General features: G+C 37.8%; 1 protein-coding gene across 6 annotated transcripts in view; it reads left to right on the top strand.

Annotated features, from left to right (window-relative positions):
* Positions 1-18182, top strand: part of LOC112053273 (dynamin) — a 50060-nt gene that overhangs the window by 3276 nt on the left and 28602 nt on the right. For all 6 annotated transcript variants that reach the window (XM_052891495.1, XM_052891492.1, XM_052891493.1 and 3 more), the window contains exons 3-7: positions 2226-2375; positions 11438-11641; positions 13366-13558; positions 16043-16252; positions 17307-17514. In XM_052891495.1, coding sequence (XP_052747455.1) covers positions 2226-2375; positions 11438-11641; positions 13366-13558; positions 16043-16252; positions 17307-17514 — 965 coding nt within the window. The remainder of the gene's footprint in view (positions 1-2225; positions 2376-11437; positions 11642-13365; positions 13559-16042; positions 16253-17306; positions 17515-18182) is intronic.

Here is an 18182-nt window from a genome sequence, read left to right as displayed (position 1 = left end):
TTTATAACTCACAAATGGCTGGACCAATTTGTCTGAATATAGGTGGAGAGGTAGCTTAGAACCAGGAGACGGACACACTTAGGGTAGGGGTAAGGTAGGTAGGTAGGAGTTTTACGCGGATGAATATGTAGGCGTACACTAGTATTAGATAAATGTTGTAAGATTATTAACTGCAAACCTTGCAAACCTACTTCCCTGAAAAGTTGGAGGTGCATGCCCCAGACCGGATTCGAACCCACACCCTTCAGAATCTGAGGCAGAGGTCAAATCCAATGGGCTATCACGGCTCATTAAAGTATGAGTACTAGAAAATATGATAATTTGAAAACTGTTACATTGAAGTTATTATAATCTTATCAAAAATCAAGAGTGAATAGACATCATATAGGCAAGTGTGTCCTATTTTAGACCATATCTACACTTATCATCAGGTATATGGTCAAACCAAACACTATCTTGTATAAAAAAAAAAACCTAATGTCTTAGTAGTTAGGAGTTTGGCTCAGATTGATCCAATGCAAATAATTTTTAACAAGTTCTAATTTCATATAAATTCAGTAGGTAAATGTCCTTGACCAAATTTTCAAGTAACCTTCACCAATAGTTTGAATGTTAAACATGTAATTGCTCTTTGGGATTAACTTAATTACTCTCATCCTTTGTTTTAGTAATTGGCTGTTTAAATTGAAATGTATGTATATATGCAAGGAGAACTGAATATTATGTCTAACTACACTAGTGTACTTCCGTCCCAGGCTCCTTATTCACTGTAATATCTAAAACAGACTTAAGTGTTGATTGTCTGAGTCTTCTGAAACATAAACGCATGCTTAATTTTGACGGCCTCCGTGGCGCAGTGGTGTGTACGGTGAATTTACAAGACAGAGGCCCTGGGTTCGATCCCCGCCTGGGTCGATTGGTCCAGTTATGGCTGGTAAGAGGCTTCGATCGAGGCCAGTTAGCACCCTACCAGCTATTTTTGTGTTCATCATCATCAGTTAACAAGAGTAAACATCAGTTACCATTAGGTGAGATTGTGGTCAAGGGCTAACTTGTAAAGAAAAAAAAATACTTGATCAGTATATTTAAAGCCAGGATAATCCAAATCATCCTGGTTCTATATCCACAAGACAGTGATTCTCGCAACACATATTTTCTGGGACTGAGTGACTCTACAAGAAAAAAAAAATATCCAATTCGTTTCAGTGCACTATTAAAGGGCCTCGCAAAATATATTGGATATATTGCCCTAGTATTACTTTAATAATAATAATAATAAATAATAATAAAAATCCTTTATTCAGCTAAAAAATACAAATTAAAAAAGAAGAAGAAATTACAAACTAATACTAACAGAGCTTACAAACTACTTAAAGATACCTACTTAAATTACAAAGTTCCTCTGTCTGTACTTAGTATAATAATATAATAAAGGAATTCAGCTGAAAGGGGCTTTACCTATGGTATAATGTTAACGATCAATGGTGGTCCTAATTACGTAGGTTAAACATAGTAAAATGCAAAAGATAAGAATGATGGGAAGTCAGAACCTCTCAGATAAAGCAACCTTTACACAATAATAACAATCTATTGTGAAAAGATAAACAAGCCGTTGTTTTATGATTCGCTTATTAATTACATGCGTCATGCAAGTTCAATGCTCAAGTAGCTCTCCAAAATCAAATAGGTATTTAGAATGAAGCCGTCCCCAGAATGTTATCTATCTGTCGTCGGATGCAATGAATGACGTCACGGAAATCAGCTGCGGTTGTCGTTACACGCAGGTCATACATATAGACAAGACAGAGATTGTCAAATGTCGACCAATATAGTTGTCAGAGTCTCAACGCGATAGGAGAGATAGCGATATGTTGAGTTGCGCCGCTATTGGTTTCTCTTGATATGACGAGATATTATGTCGTTTGTCGCGTGTTAGGCCTATTTAGGTTATAAAACTTGAAAAAAATAGGTGGTCAATTCCCCCTGTAATGTTGTCAGAATTGATATATAAAGTGTATATATGTACTGTGTGTTTGTCAGCACATATCTCAAAGACTCAAGTCGGGATTTAAACATTTTTTACTTGAAATACGAGCAGGTGTTCTCTAACATAAGGAAAAGTGCAAGTTTCATCGAAATCGATTCAGTATAGTTTTTTTGAGGTACATAGGTAAGTGTGTAAAGTCGGTTTAATTTTTTTTATTAAATTAATTTTTCCTTCATAGAATGTGCGGAGTTTCTCCACTGCAAGGGGAAAAGGTTCACCGACTTCAACGAAGTGCGCGCCGAGATCGAGGCGGAGACAGATCGCGTCACCGGCTCCAACAAGGGCATCTCCCCGGTGCCCATCAACTTGCGCGTATACTCGCCTAACGGTAAGTCATCATCATCATTAACAACCCATATTCGGCTCACTGTTGAGCACGAGTCTCCTCTGAATGACTCAGAATGAGTTGTGTTAGGCTTTAGTCCACCATGCTGGCAATGCGGTTTGGCAGACTTCACACACGTAGATAATAAAGAAAATTCTCAGGTAGGTATGCAGGTTTCCTCATGATGTTTTTCCTTCACCGTTTGAGATTAAGACACGTGATATTTAAGTTGGAGGAGTACGCTCTTCAACATTTGCTAATGATAATGTTGAGTGCAACAATGCTAATGGTAAGTGGTTATCTTTATTATTGACTGAGGCTTTACGGTCCAGGAAATGTTTTTTTTACAGTACAGTACCCACATGATTTTCCGATCTTGGTAAAACAGATTGTTTCCAATAGGAATGCATGCAACGGGTGGGTTAAAAAAATTTAATTTTACGATTCCTAATTTGACTTTCATGAAGCATTGCATGTACTTCAGAGATACAAAAAAATCTATATTGGAGAAGGAATTTTCTATTCTATATAAAGTACCGATTCTGTACATATAGTGCATACCCTGTTTAAAACCCTTGTGTACACCATTAATTGCAAGCCAACTAAGTATTGATCGTACATTATTATGTAAAAAATCAAGGTTAACACGAAGTCACTTCCGCCGTATAGGAAATGATAGAGCCGTTTCCTTTGAGGTTGTCCTTGTAGGTGCAGGTAAAACGCGTCTTTGCCATAAATACATGCCAAATGACAATAGAGGACAATACATTATGCAGTTCCTTTGTACAAAAAACCCCATAGAAAATGGGTTCGCCGTTCGCATTGGAATGTTCTGTTTACAAGAGCTATAGTTTACAAAACGTAAAAATAAATTTGGTGGTATACAAGTCAATGTTAACATGGAATTTGAATTGTGATGAATACATGTTCGTATATTTTTCTAATTTACAGTAAACTATTAGCTGTGCCCGCGGTTTCACTCTCTTTCCCGTGGTATTGTCGGAATAAAAGTAGTTCTTACTTACTTTCCTAAAATTAAAAAATACAACTGACTTCAAAACCTAAAAACGTATCCACTAATCTAAAAAGCGAAAAATAACAACATAATATTTTCATGAACTACCTGCTGTTTAGTTTGAAGACGGAGCTAACCCGGTGTCGTATTCATTTAAGCCGTTTCTGAAAAAACACTTGAAAGAAACACTAATTATGATCATCTGACATAGTTATTTCAACATAGTTATTGCAATACTCATATTAGATGATAGTAAAACAAAAATTACACATGTTTTGTTTTACTATCATCTAATATGATTTTTTCAACGAAATTACTTAAATAACGGGTTTTCGCTGAAATAATATTACTATTTGCTACTACCACTTATATATTACTGTCAATTTACGTAAAATGTAGATACGTATGTCATTCCGTCGAAAATACGATGTGAATTACTGCTTAAACGAAAATATGATGAAAAACGATGTAGTGACTCGTTATTTAAATGTTACACCGAGATACATAATAACCCCTGCAGGGTGAGATGACAGTCAAGGGCTAACTTGTCATTGAATAAAAAAATACAGTCATCTACACGTAAATACATGAACATTCACTTCTCAGCATATCTCTCAAGAAAAGTATTTTCATCGGTTGAAACAACGATGACAACGATGTATGTAATTACACCAAGTGGATAAATAGTTTATGTGTCCACATTTTTCTCACATCGATTTATATGGCTCGTATAGTTAAGGATAAAGATAAATAATTCAAATTGTAATGAGTCATTGAATTTAATCTTTTATATCCTTTATGTTATAAGCGTACTTTAATGCTTCCTACTTTACGTAGCAGGCAAATATTAGAACCATAAAATTATAGCTTGGCAAGTTCGTTGATGACACTCCCATGATATGCGGGCGACGGGGGGAAAGACTGCGCGGGTGTGAAATCGTGCGTGCGGGGAAGTGAGGTGCATCAGTCGTGGGTCTTTCATTTTGGCAAACTATTCGCAATATATTTTTAGACTTCCTAATTTTAATATAAAACACTTTTCATCCATTAAACAGAAGGGTGAAGGTCGTTTCCCTACGTATCTTCTACTATTACTTATTTGTAAACGTAAGTAGGCGTCCCTATCTTTAAAATTTCCTGGAAGTTGAAAGGATGTTGAGAAATCACGCGAGTATACTCGTAAGTAGGTATTTTAATTGCCGGATAAAGCATTGTGTGCACTACTGTTGAATTGTTGATGCGTAAGCGCGTGGTTTTATTATCTGAAACAATTCTTAGTAATTTTTAACCGACTTCCAAAAAGGAGGAGGTTCTACGTTCGGCTGTATGTATGTTTTTTTTTTTTTTTTTTATGTATGTCCAGCGATAATACCAGAGGTTATAGATCCATTTACTGCGTTCGTATGTGCTCTGTTATGAGAGATAAATACACAATTATTTTTTTAAATTAAAAATGTGTGGCCAAGTTAACTGTAGCCACAGGCTAAATATACCTTACATAATTAGATAATTATACGTCAATTATATAATATTTAATCGAATTTCTGCACAAAATGTAAGTTCGGACAGTTGACGTTTTAAGATTGCAATTTAACGTGAAACCGTTAAATTATTATTAAATTCGATAGATTATAATATACCGAAAAATAACACGTGAAATTGTAATCAGTATTTTCAGTTCACAATATATCGACAGATTATAATATCGCGAGTAAAGTATTTTACAATTTTACGGTGACTGTACTGACCTTTCATATAATAAAGATGTCTAGTCGAAGAATGTACGAGTTATCAGCTGCTGCTGGTGTTTTCTCTAATAAAAGTGATGAACCACTGGTGACGTCACGTGATGACGTAGTGCTGGTGATATATAGTGAGTCAGTGACTTAGATAATGTCTGGCTAATGATTAAAATTGCGCGTCTGAATAGGTATTATGAATAATGTTTGTTTATGGATAAGTCGACTGAGGATATGATTTTTCTGAATCTCAAAGATAATGTAAAAAAATACGGTTTAAAGCTTTTTTATCTGCTACCTTCCATTATGACCCAAGTTTTTTTTCCCTGAAGAGGTAAAAATCCCTTCTGGACTTCTGGCAATTTGGGCAGTGCGTGTCCGATTCGCTCGGACTTTCCGAAGTCAGCATGGCACCGCGACTCGTTTCTTCATGCCAACTCTACTTATTTTCTCTTTTCTGTTTTTCCACTTTTTCTCTCTTCTTTTCTCAGCATAATCGCTCTTAGCATTTATCCATATCTCTGCCAATCTTGCTCACTAGACAGCATACATGTGATCAGGCTTGCAAGATCTACATTATTGCTCGTTCCTTGTAAAAGTAGCCTCAGGTCTCTAGTCACATTCAAAGATAGCTTGCCTCGGAGTGTCTTCTTCTTCGCAAAAGAAGCATTTTGGCCCATTGACTCAAGCTCAATAATTGCCTACCGTATCGTATCTACCTAAAGTAGGAGCATGGACTGTCAAATTTTCTAATTTCTGGTTAAGTTTTAAAGTTACATACTCCGAGTTTGCGCGTTTCTCAGAAAGTAGCATCACTTATCAAGTTGTTGATATCTCTTGGACTCGTACAAAGCGTTTTGGGTCATCGTTCCTGATTCTCACTGTGTGTGGGAATGCCCTTCCAACTTCCGTTTTCCCTACCACCTTCAACATGGGTATCTTCAAGTCAATAGGCATCTTCTAGGTAAGCGCGTTTCACTTTAGGCTGTATCATCGATTATATTATTAGTAGGCATGATTGCAGCAAAGTGCTAGCTAATATTTTATAAAAATAAAATCGCATTCAATCGTCAACTTGGTGATAAAAGAAATAACTACATACTCGTAGTAGAATACGATGATGTAGTAAACGTACAGATGTTCTTTGATGATAAGGTATCTATATTCGATTATTGTTAAAACTATGATAACGCATATTATAACTTTTGTAGAGCTATTTTTGATAATTCTGTAATAAATAGGTATTAATTCTGTAATAAGTAGGTATACGTGTTGAAACATGAGACGATTCAAAATGAATGCCAGATCTCATCAACGAGAAAATTATTTTCGCTGGGCTAGCTATACCAATGAGTAACCAAAAATGAGTTCTGTAATGCGTAAACAAATTCCGCAATGTAAGTAGTAAATTCTATTTTCGTTTACTGCGTTTATTTGTTACGGCGTTAGAGCCCCTTCGGACTGGTGCAGGTGGTGATACGTAAGTACTTGTAAGGTCCTCGATTTATCACGTAGATTTCAATTGGGGGCGTGGAGTCCATACATGACTGAAAAGAACCTGTGTTCTTGTACCTCACTTTTAGTTTTTAGATATAACACAAAGAAGTTAAGTTTACTTATATGATAAGGTAAACATTATATGTATAATTAAAGATATGATCCTATTGATCTGCAATTTCTAATCCGCAATGGGTCGATGGTCGGCGTGGTAATGATGCTCAGAATGATCTGATACTCATACATATACACAACTGACTAGAGGCTACCAGGCTAGAGAATCAACCAGTTCTCCGATATGCGGTCCTCCTTGATTAGCCGCGGTCGTCAGGACTGTCTGAAAGGCTGATTAATTAGTCAACAAACGCCATCAATTCTATAATAGCCAAGGTCAGTCTCACAGGCGACGCCTTTAGAGATAGGTACCATTCTTAACCCTGTAGAGTTCGACGCAAGGCTTTTGCGCTCATGAAAACCCTTCGGTGACGTTGCTGTACCTTCAATAAGGAGCTTAAGTCGTAGCCTCAATAGCCCTTCGTTAAAGGTGAGACCACCACGGTCATCCACTAGTGGTACTCACTCCTAACAAAGTCTTTCCGACAAACTGAAGGGGCGATAGGAATATTGGTCGCATTTAAAAGATACGATTATAGTAACTGTCACCTGAACAGGGTGCTAGCCGAAAATCAGCGCTGTATGCTTCGTCATGCAGCATAATGCTGAGCTGGTGTTATGCTGCATGCCAGTGCATGCTGACTGACCGCTGGCAGGTACCTACCTTTTCAGGGTCGTGCCAACCAACAAAGTGGTGTTTGATGCTTCCACTGCTTGGGTTATGGTCTTGACATGCCCAGGTGGTTGAGGCACCAGACACTACAAATTAATGTTAGGCCTTGTGAGTTGTGATGTGTGGCACAACTTAAAATAAAAATCTTTTCTTTTTTTCTAAATATTTTTTAAAAATAAATAGTAGATAGTTCCAATTAATGCCTACGCTAGTGTGAAGGGGCTATTAAATTCAGTAAGTTGGTACGTTAAATGGCTTACGGTACACGTCTCGTGAACGTAGATTCATTAACAACATCGCCAACTTTACTGTTAGCGGTAATGAGATTGCGAGAGATTAATAATAATTATTTGTTATGCCATGCCTAGTGCCTACCAGCCGTGTGTCTGTGACTCGAATGAACATCGCTTTCTATGCTGCGAAAGTGAACATAAAGACGGTTGTACGTTCTATGTAACGTATTCCCATTAAGGTAATGGGAGGTTTCATAAATTGCCATACAAGGGACACGGTGCTTTTTCGTACAAACGATTGACGTAACAAGTATATATGGGTCTCGTCTTCATGGCACAGTCGCTAGGAATATGCCCTAATTGTTTAACAGCCTTCATCATTAACAATTTTTAGCTCATCATGCTCGGCTCACTGTTGAGCACGAGTCTCCTATCAGAATGAGAGGGTAAGGTCCACCTGGCCCAATGCGGATTGGCAGACTTTACACACATGTACCGACTCTTAAATCTATGTTTCACCTGCACTAATACGCATCACACCGAAACAACGATGGCTGCATAAATAAAATAAGCATTGTGTACCCCCAGAAGAGCCCTGTTGCAATATTATATAAACTACAGTTCGTTTCATGTAGGATGGTGCGGGTGACAGTTCGTTTCCCTCTTGAAATTTTGCCGCGATTCACGATAATAGTACTTATTACGAACGTCATACAGGCGACTGTCACCGTACCTATGCTATCTGAAAAACCACTTTAAATATTACACATTGACACTTGACGACGAGTCATCCAGCGGCTCAGATTGTGATGGTTGGAAGTCAAAACGCCTTTGTCCTGCAGTGGACGTCTAACGGCTGATTATATGATTAAGATGATTGGCACTTAGCTTTAGAGCTATTCGCTAACTCAGTCGTTTTCTGAAATTAAAAGCGTTCGATATTTAAAGTTTATCCTTTGAAACACTTAAAAGTCAGCTTGTTAGCTAGTTAGTTAGTTAAAATACCCTTAAAAATTAGGCTGAATAAAATAACCAGTTAAATAGAATGGCATATCTAAGGAATACCTTTTATCTAGACGTGCTGTAGTCATTAGTAATAAATCTTTTTAATACAGCGATGTACCTAAATCCTTCACTATCTTATCAAGGTTTGCTATCTGTTTGAATCGTGTGGGTGAATACTTTATGAAATATGTATCTAGAACACTATTGTTGGTTTCAGGAAATAAATTAATATCAATATTGACATTAAATAATCTTCCTAAGCCTTACCGTAATTGGTAAATACGATGATCGATTTACTTTTGCATTTCGAGAATTACAATCGATGAAAACAAATATAACTGTGCTAGCGGACCCGGTCAAGCTTCGCTTTGACTTATGTGCAATTATTCCCTATCCATACCCCTACCCTATTCCTACCCCTACCCTTCCCCTACCCCCTACCACACCATAACCCTACACTCGCATCAAGCGGCTCTTAGAATTCTTTGTATAGAAGTTTGACGGCCGCGTGGCCCAGAGGGTAGTGACCCTGCTTTCTGCATCCACGGCCGTGGGTTCGATTCCCACAACTGGAAAAATATTAGTGTGATGAGCATGGGTTCTTTCCAGTGTCTGTGTGTATTATCATTATATAAGTATTTATTTGTAGTATATAAATGTATATGAATATTATAATATCAACTATCTTAGTACCCATAACACAAGCTACTCTGTATGCTTACTTTGGGGCTAGATAGTGATGTGTTTTGTTTAAGTATATTTATTAAAAAAAAAAAAAATTAAAAAAAAAAGTCATACAAGTGCGTTCAATGATCCGCATAGTACGGAACGCATCGAACGGGTTTTTTTTTACCGTAAAATTAAAAATCCGTTTGATGCGATGCGTCCGATACGTAAGATGCGGATATGTGGAAACCCACGTTTATGGGTCCCCTCACCCATAAAAAAGTAAATAAAGGAAGATACTTCGCCCACAATGTCCTGGTATAATGATAAAAATATGTTATGGTTCCGCATTTTTTCACACCATAAAAATGGTACGCGCGTCCTATCGAGAGTTAGGACAATGACCGATAACCAAGTTATATTATTTTTAAAGTAGGTCCCTAAAATCGTGATTTGCTCTAAATAATACCGTATCTAATCATTAATCTAAATCTTAATGCGTGTTTGGAACAATTGCGCAGTTTTTAGCATAATTGGCAATACATTTTCCCGTGCTCCTAAAATTTTTAAGCACGCACTTTTCCGTCTATGTACTTTTGTATTATAAGTAATTTTTCGTCGACCGCAAATCGTTTTCAGCTCTGCGTCAAGGTCAAAGTACTCGGTTAAAGTTTTGGAAACAATACGTAACGGTTTTTTTCCTATGACTCAGTCGAGTAATCATTTTTGTCCATTCACTACTCTGAGAAACCACAAAATTTTGGTAATTTGTTTCGTCTTATTATGATTGTTTTTAAACAGAAGAAGTTCGGTCATATAATGCTCGTGCAAGGTTTATCACCATCTTCTAGTAGCGGTATTGCGTTCTTTTTTTATTCGTCTCCATCTCTCTCTGTCTAATACGATACTAAATATAGAAATAGATAGAGACGAATTCGAAATTCGTACTGTTATAGAAACATCGTTACAGAATACTTCAATACTGATTATATTGAGCCGCGATAGCCCAGCGGACATGACCTATGCCTCTAATTCCGGAAGGTGTAGGTTCGAATCCGGTCAGGGGCATGCACCACCAACTTTTCAGTTATGTGCATTTTGGAATGGAAAAACATCGTGAGGGGAAACCTGCATACCTGAAAATTTTCTTAATTCTCTGACTGTGTGAAGTCTGCCAATCCGCATTGGACCAGCGTGGTGGACTATTTGGTCTAATCCCTCTCATTTTGAGAGGAGACTCGAGCTCAGCATTGAGCAGAATATGGGTTGATAATGATAATGAATGATGAGTATATTGGTACTTACTGTGAGCAATTTAATCCACATTGCACCAATAGAGGTGGTAGAGGTGTTATTGGGTTAATTATAATGGTTAAGTGTTCAAAATTGCATCCCATATAAGTACGTAATAGATAAGTACGAGCACATCACGTTATCATTATTAGTCATCATACTTCCACTACACTTGTAAAGTGGATCTCTTAATTGACAGGTCATCCAGGTTACAACTTTGTAACAAATAAAGTGGGTAGCTATACTATAGAAGTGACGTGATATTGAGAGACGTGATAGCCTAGTGGATATGACCTCTGCCTTCGATTCGGAGGGCATAGGCTCTAATCTGGTCCAAGGCATGCGCCTCCAACTTTTCAGTTATGTGCATTTAAAAAAATTAAATATCACCCGAAGCCGTGAGCCGAATACTATGGGTTGTTAATGATGATATACTATAGAAGCACAACATTATTGGACTACCAAAAAAAAATCCAGACCAGTCCATTCCCTGTAACTTCCCGTAAATTTTGAGAACAAATCATTCGTAGTGTCTCTTGTTACGTTTTGTGCTCTGAGATTTCACACGTGGATAACTAAGGAAATTTTCGAGTATGCAGGTTTCCTCGCGTTATTTTTTCTTCACCGTTTGTGACACGTTTTAAATACTTAAAATGCACATCATTTTAAGTTAGAAGTGCATGCCACGGAATCGAAGTCAAAGATCATACCCACTGGGCTATCACGGCTCGACGGTAAAGAGTAGGGTCATTTGAACAGTACTTCAAGGAACTTTTAAGTACAATTAAGGTGTTTAATTTCCGATAGTAATGTATGTTCGTTGATTGCAGTACTCAACCTGACCCTGATCGACTTGCCGGGCCTGACCAAGGTGCCGATCGGCGACCAGCCGGCTGACATAGAGCAACAGATCAAAGGCATGATCTTCCAGTTCATCCGGCGCGAGTCGTGCCTCATCCTCGCTGTGACCCCGGCCAACACCGACTTGGCGAACAGCGATGCCCTCAAACTTGCCAAAGAAGTGGACCCGCAAGGTAGGAAACTTTATCAACGACTACCTCCACCAGTGGCGCCATGCGACCAACGAGATAATCTCGTGAAGAGAAATAGACAAAATTCAATCAATAACGGCGCGACCTGAAATAACTATTCCTATCTATTTATTGCGTTGGTACAAAAGGGATGGGATGTCCATGTTTCTTTTACCAGAGGCATATAAAATAAAATACTAATTATCATACTACAGTTACAAAGACTAGAGTGACGCCCCAGACGAAGATATTTCATGCTTTTGGTCAGGTTTTAGTTTTATAAATTGTCTTTAAGTAAGTTTAGATGTGGACTATGATGGGACAAGTTTGCTTGAGATGTATTAATAATAATATAGTTTATTTAAAGGTAAAAACCCAGTGTATAACAAACATAATACTAGAAATACAAAAATAGTAAAAATAGTAGGTAATTAAAATTAACATTACATTAATTTAATTGTCTAAGTAGTATCTATAGGTACCCGTATTATCTATACATACTCGTATGTTCTGCTACTTTCTATTTGGCTCCTGGTGCACTGAAAGTCAATGCTTGTAGATTAAGCAGTCCAGACACTCAGCCAGCGTGGTGAGAATCTCGTTGTTCGAGGATCGCAAACGGTACCAGAAATTTGCGATTCGCGATCGGATGATCGCGATGGTATTATGGGACAAGTTTGCTCGATATGTTTATATTGTGATTTATGGGCCTCGGACGTGTTTAATTATCATCCTGCAGTCAAAATGGTTTTAAACTTTTAACGTTATAGCATTAAAAGTTGACAATATTGATTGAGTAGACACTAGATTCCAATTCTAATGTTTCTAAACCCTCGAATGATGATGCTACGTATATGTATAATTGTTTGCTATAATGGGTTAATTCCTCTCTTGTACGGTTTCTTTGTATATCGTAGATACACGTGTATCACCGATGGAAAGTCACTGAGTCTACATGACAATGTTGCTTGGTCTTAGAAATAAAATTTTAGGACAAATAAACAAACCATTCATGGTTGTTAGCTTGATCGGCTATTGATCATTTGGTTCTTCCGGGTTTTGTCTTGGTATGGGTTTGTAAATAAGGATATTGAACTTTCAAGAGGAACTCTTTTCCGCCTAGAACAAGGGGAAATTTAAACACTGACAACCTTCCTTTATTTGAGAGGCACTTAAAAAAAAGCCTGGCAAAAAAGAGTAGAAATTAATAGGGGCCATTATCGCTAATATGGCAACACGAATACGAGAAACGTAAACATTACCAGTACAATTTAACCTGTAAAACCGACAGAATAATCACGAAAACAGAGAGACGAATATCTTAGCATTCCATGGATTCATCGTGCAGGTGCCGAGTCCAGTGTTAGAGAGAAAAACACCAAGCAAAGTCCAGGCCTTGTGACTACTAAATGTAGGGTTAAGAAATTCCTTGACGCTCGATCAACACTCCCCTTCTCTGCTCGTGTTGTTCTCCCTGCTTATCCAAATTTGGTATGATCCTATTAGAGCAGCTTTGGATACGCGTTCTAATATAGAACTAGCTGCACTTCTAGAGAGGCTTACAACTTTTGACAGCATAGACACTAACTAACAACTGACAAGTTTTGTTGTAAGAGGGAAAAAGAGTTAGTTCCGTTTCTACACATGTTTGCCAAGCTGTACAAGTTTTGGTGGTTACCGGTGTGAACCATTTACCTACCATTTACCGGTGTGTTATTGGTGTGCAGGTCTGCGTACAATCGGTGTGATTACAAAGCTGGACCTCATGGACGACGGCACGGACGCGCGCGACGTGCTCGAGAACAAGCTGCTGCCGCTGCGACGCGGGTACATCGGCGTCGTCAACCGCTCGCAGAAGGACATCGACGGACGGAAGGACATCTCTGCGGCGCTCGCGGCCGAGAGGAAGTTCTTCCTTAGGTAATGTCCAATGTCCATATTTTATGTAATTGCTTAATTATTGGGGTCACAAGGTCGACCTCGAAAAGCGGAAAGCGCAGTGTTAGTTAGCCTCCAATAGACTTGCAGGGAGCTGCTGGATGCGGCGGCCCATGACCACGGTGTTCGGAAATCTTTGCATGAGACTTATGCCCAGTCCAGTGTAATTGATGACGTAAAATAGAAGCAAGTATAATTTCATCAGGTTTCTTGTATACAATTACTATTTTCTGTTTTCCAACGAAATCTGACAGGTGCATATTAATATTGCCAAATTAGAAGAAGAAGGGAAGAAGGGATGGAGTTTATACACAAGGGGTCACGGATTTAAGTTTGTATGTCCACACTTAAGATCTATGAAATGTTCTATCATCATTAACAAACCGATTCGACTCACTGTCTGCTTTCAGAATGAGAGTTAGGCTTTAGTCCACCTTGCTGGCCAAATACGGATTGGCAGACTTCACACACGTAAAGAATTAAGAAAAATTTCAGGTTTCCTCACTATGTTTTTCCTTCACCGTTTGAGACGCGTGATATTTAATTTCCTAAAATGCACATAACTGAATAGTTAGAGGTGCATGCTTCGGACCGGATTTGAATCTACGCCCTCCGAATCAAAGGCAAAGGTCATGTCCACTGGGCTATAACGTCACTGAAACATATATGTCCAAGTTCTATACATTATAATAACCATCATGTGACGGTTTGCCAGGGGGACGTATGTCCTTTATGCTCACACCAATTGAATGCACTGAATTAATGCAGTCGTTATTATATTTGCAAATATATGCAACGTATTATGTAACGATATATCTATATAGTCTGTAATATTTGCTCTGTATGATTATTCAATTCATAATATTCGTATAGGTCAAAAATTTGCATGAAACTGATACATAACTTAGTATTGTTAGAGTCGGTTCTTGTCAGATACTAGCGGACGCCCGCAACTTCGTCCTTTTTTTAGAACTTTTAAAGGGGAACAATTCTGTCATACATGATTTTTGCGAAACTTTAACCGTTGACGCACCGCACGCATCGTAAGCTCTCAATAGGAAAAATCCCCAGATTTTGAAACAATCTTAATTGGTGCTCCACTCCTATTCGTCTTAGCGTGATAATATATAGCCTATAGCCTTCCTCGATAAATGGGCTATCCAACACTGAAACAATTTTTCAAATCGGACTTGAGATTTTGAGGTTCCTGAGATAAGCGCGTTCAAGCAAACAAACAAACTCTTCAGTTTTGTAATATTAGTAAAGATTCTGTTTTAAAGCGGAATGCTTAATTCATTCTTTGTCGAGCGTAAATGAAAACTCCGCAGTGTTTTTCTTCGCAAAATCTTGTTCATTTTACCATGATATGTACCAAGGTCAAGTCATATAGGCAAATGTAAATGTGACAACTGGGTCTGTTGGTCTAGTGGCTAGATTTACATTTTTGCCTAGGATGTTTCTCCAAGGCGAACACCTGATATGTGAGACTGAAATCATTATGTTGAGTTAGGTTTTTTAAGGCCAATGTTTTATAATATGAAGTTATAAAAATCATTTTTAATATAAGGTCTTTTGAATTTATCTGACTGGTCTATGAACTAGTTTATTTATAAAGAAAAAATATAAAAGTATGTTCAAGAGCATTCATAATTTTATAGAAGCTGAAAATTTGTCAGTCTGTGCTCCAGAGATGTACAAAATGGTTTTAAAAAAGCATTTAAATACAAAATGCAAAATACTTTTGAGATTTACTATTTCAAAAGCAAAATACCAAATAGGTTTGCGTTTGGTATTTTAAATGCTAAATGCAAAATAGGTATTTTCAAAATACTTTTTCAAAATAAAATACCTTCTGACCAAATCACAGATAATTTGTATTTATCATGAGAAATAGAGACATAGCCGAACAAAAACGTTCGTCATAAAGTTCGTCGTTTTCGTTCGTTCGTTTTCTAAACTTAATCACAAAGTATTTTGCATTTTGAAATTAATATTAAAAATACAAAATACATTTCGAAAGATATTTCAAATAAAATACAAAATGCTTTTTACTAAAAAGCATTTAAATGCAAAATACAAAATAGGTATTTTGCATTTTGTATTTGCATTTTAAATAGAAGTATTTCAAATAAATCACATCTCTGCTGTGCTCCTACCAAAGATAAGTACTTTAGCTAACTTTTGACTGGACTTTGACTTTAGATGTATTAATTATGGAAAACGATTCAAAGGATTCCAGATCTTCCATCAATCAACTATTAAACATGTTAAAAATAGAATCTTAGTAACAGCCCTACAGTTAGCAGTTTGTGTTTTAAGCTATTAGTTGTGTGGTTAACTAATTTTCGACTTAATCTCAAAGTTCAATAATATCAATGTCATCAATTTTACGTTGCATGTGTTGACTTGCAGCTTTTAACGCTTCCATAATTTTATGATTTTTTATCAAAATCATTACATTTTCAGCCACCCTTCGTACCGGCACCTCGCAGACCGGCTCGGCACGCCATACTTGCAGCGCGTGCTGAACCAACAGCTCACCAACCACATTCGAGACACGCTGCCCGGCTTGAGAGACAAGCTTCAGAAGCAGTTGCTCACACTCGAGAAGGATGTCGACCAGTACAAGCACTTCAGGCCCGACGACCCGTCCATCAAGACCAAGGCTATGCTACAGTGAGTCATCATTATAAACCCATTATCATCTTTCATTTTGGGATAGTCCAATAGTCCACCACGCTGGCCGAATGCGGATTGGCATACTTCATACACGCACAGAATTAAGGAAATTCTCTGGTATGCAGGTTTCCTCACGATGTTTTTCCTTCACCGTTTAAGACACGTGATATTTAATTTCTTAAAATGCACACAACTAGAAAGTTGGAGGTGCATGCGCCGGACTGGATTCGCACCCACACCCTCCGGAATCGGAGACAGAGGTCATATCCACTGGGCTATCACGGCTCTACAGGGAGTAGCTACAGTGAGTATCAACCTTTATAACGCACATAGCTGCCCGGCTTACTTTTGGATGTTTCTGATGTGTGTAAAATTTCGAGTGTGCTTTGGTGACGTCATGATAGTTCCAATATGGCGGACTAACAAAGATGACCCTGTTATTTTTTATGCAACCCTACAATACGTATTCTATTGATCTCTTAAATTAGAGCTATACAGAGAAACTAGAAACTACAAAGAGCAAATTAGTGATAAAAGCGTTATCTATGAGCCTCGGGCATAACAGTATCGCAATAGTTTCTTGAAGTGTACAAAAAGGGATTGTTTCAAAGTTCTCTAAGAATGCCATCTACTGGTAGTTTAAAAATAACAAATGTTTCACTATGCCTGTAGATGGCAGCACGCATCGCCTGATTACACTTTTCGTAACGCATTCACAACTTACTCCTTCCTTATGGGTGCGTAAAGAAGTTTTACTTCAAAAACAACTTTATATGTAAAACTAGTGGATGACCGACTTTGTTTGTTGTGTGTTTTTCACAATTCGCCCTCGGGAACCATGGATTTTTCCGGGATGAAGTATGTGCCTATGTGTTAATCAAAAGTAAAATCTATTTCTATTCCAAATTTCAGCCAATTCGGTTCTGTAGATGCGACGTTAAAGAATAACAAACATCCATACAAACTTTCGCGTTTATTAGTAGGATTTTAAACAGTGTGTTTAACTTTAACAAATAGTAATAATAATAATACATATTGTTTTTGTCATCAGGATGATCCAACAACTGCAGACAGACTTCGAGAGGACCATCGAGGGTTCGGGCTCGGCACAGATCAACACCAACGAGCTGTCGGGAGGTGCCAAAATCAACAGACTGTTCCACGAGAGGTTCCCCTTTGAAATTGTCAAAATGGAGTTCGATGAGAAGGAGCTGCGCAGGGAAATCGCATTCGCCATTCGGAACATCCATGGTATCAGAGTGAGTACTATTTACATTTATACAATCTGATGTCTAAAATATAATTATTTTGGTCTTTATTATCAACCTATTAAAATAAACATCAAATCTATTGAGAAATGTCACCTCTTTACTGTATGATATCCACCAGTAAGCACTGGATGACATTCGTTACATAGAATCTAATCTAATTTCATGTGTCAACAAGCATACGCCAAAATTAGCCTGCTGCTGTTATCCTAAAGTTCAATAGGCCTAGTATGCGTTAAACGCATAATATCTCATAACTCAACTCATTTAAGGCCTAGAGGTAGCTAATGAAGGCCGTTTTATATTTTTATGCGAATTCACGATTCGAATCTCGTTTAATGCGACAGAAACTGTCACTGATTTACAAGCGCCTGCTTTGCACCACAGCGATATAAGCGATAAGGTAGCCTTTTACATCGGTATCAACCCATATTCGGCTCACTGCAGAGCTCAAGTCTCCTCTCAGAGTGAGAGGGGTTAGGCCAATAGTCCACCACGCTGGCCCAATGCGGATTGACAGACTTCACACACGCACAGAATTAAGGAAATTCTCTGGTATGCAGGTTTCCTCACGATGTTTTCGTTCACCGTTTAAGAGACGTGATATTTAATTTCTTAAAATGCACGTAACTGAAAAGTTGGAGGTGCATGTCCCGGAC

Source organism: Bicyclus anynana, chromosome 4 (assembly GCF_947172395.1).
Source record: "Bicyclus anynana chromosome 4, ilBicAnyn1.1, whole genome shotgun sequence".
NCBI lineage: Eukaryota > Metazoa > Arthropoda > Insecta > Lepidoptera > Nymphalidae > Bicyclus > Bicyclus anynana.
This window is presented reverse-complemented; position numbering and strand designations above follow the sequence as displayed.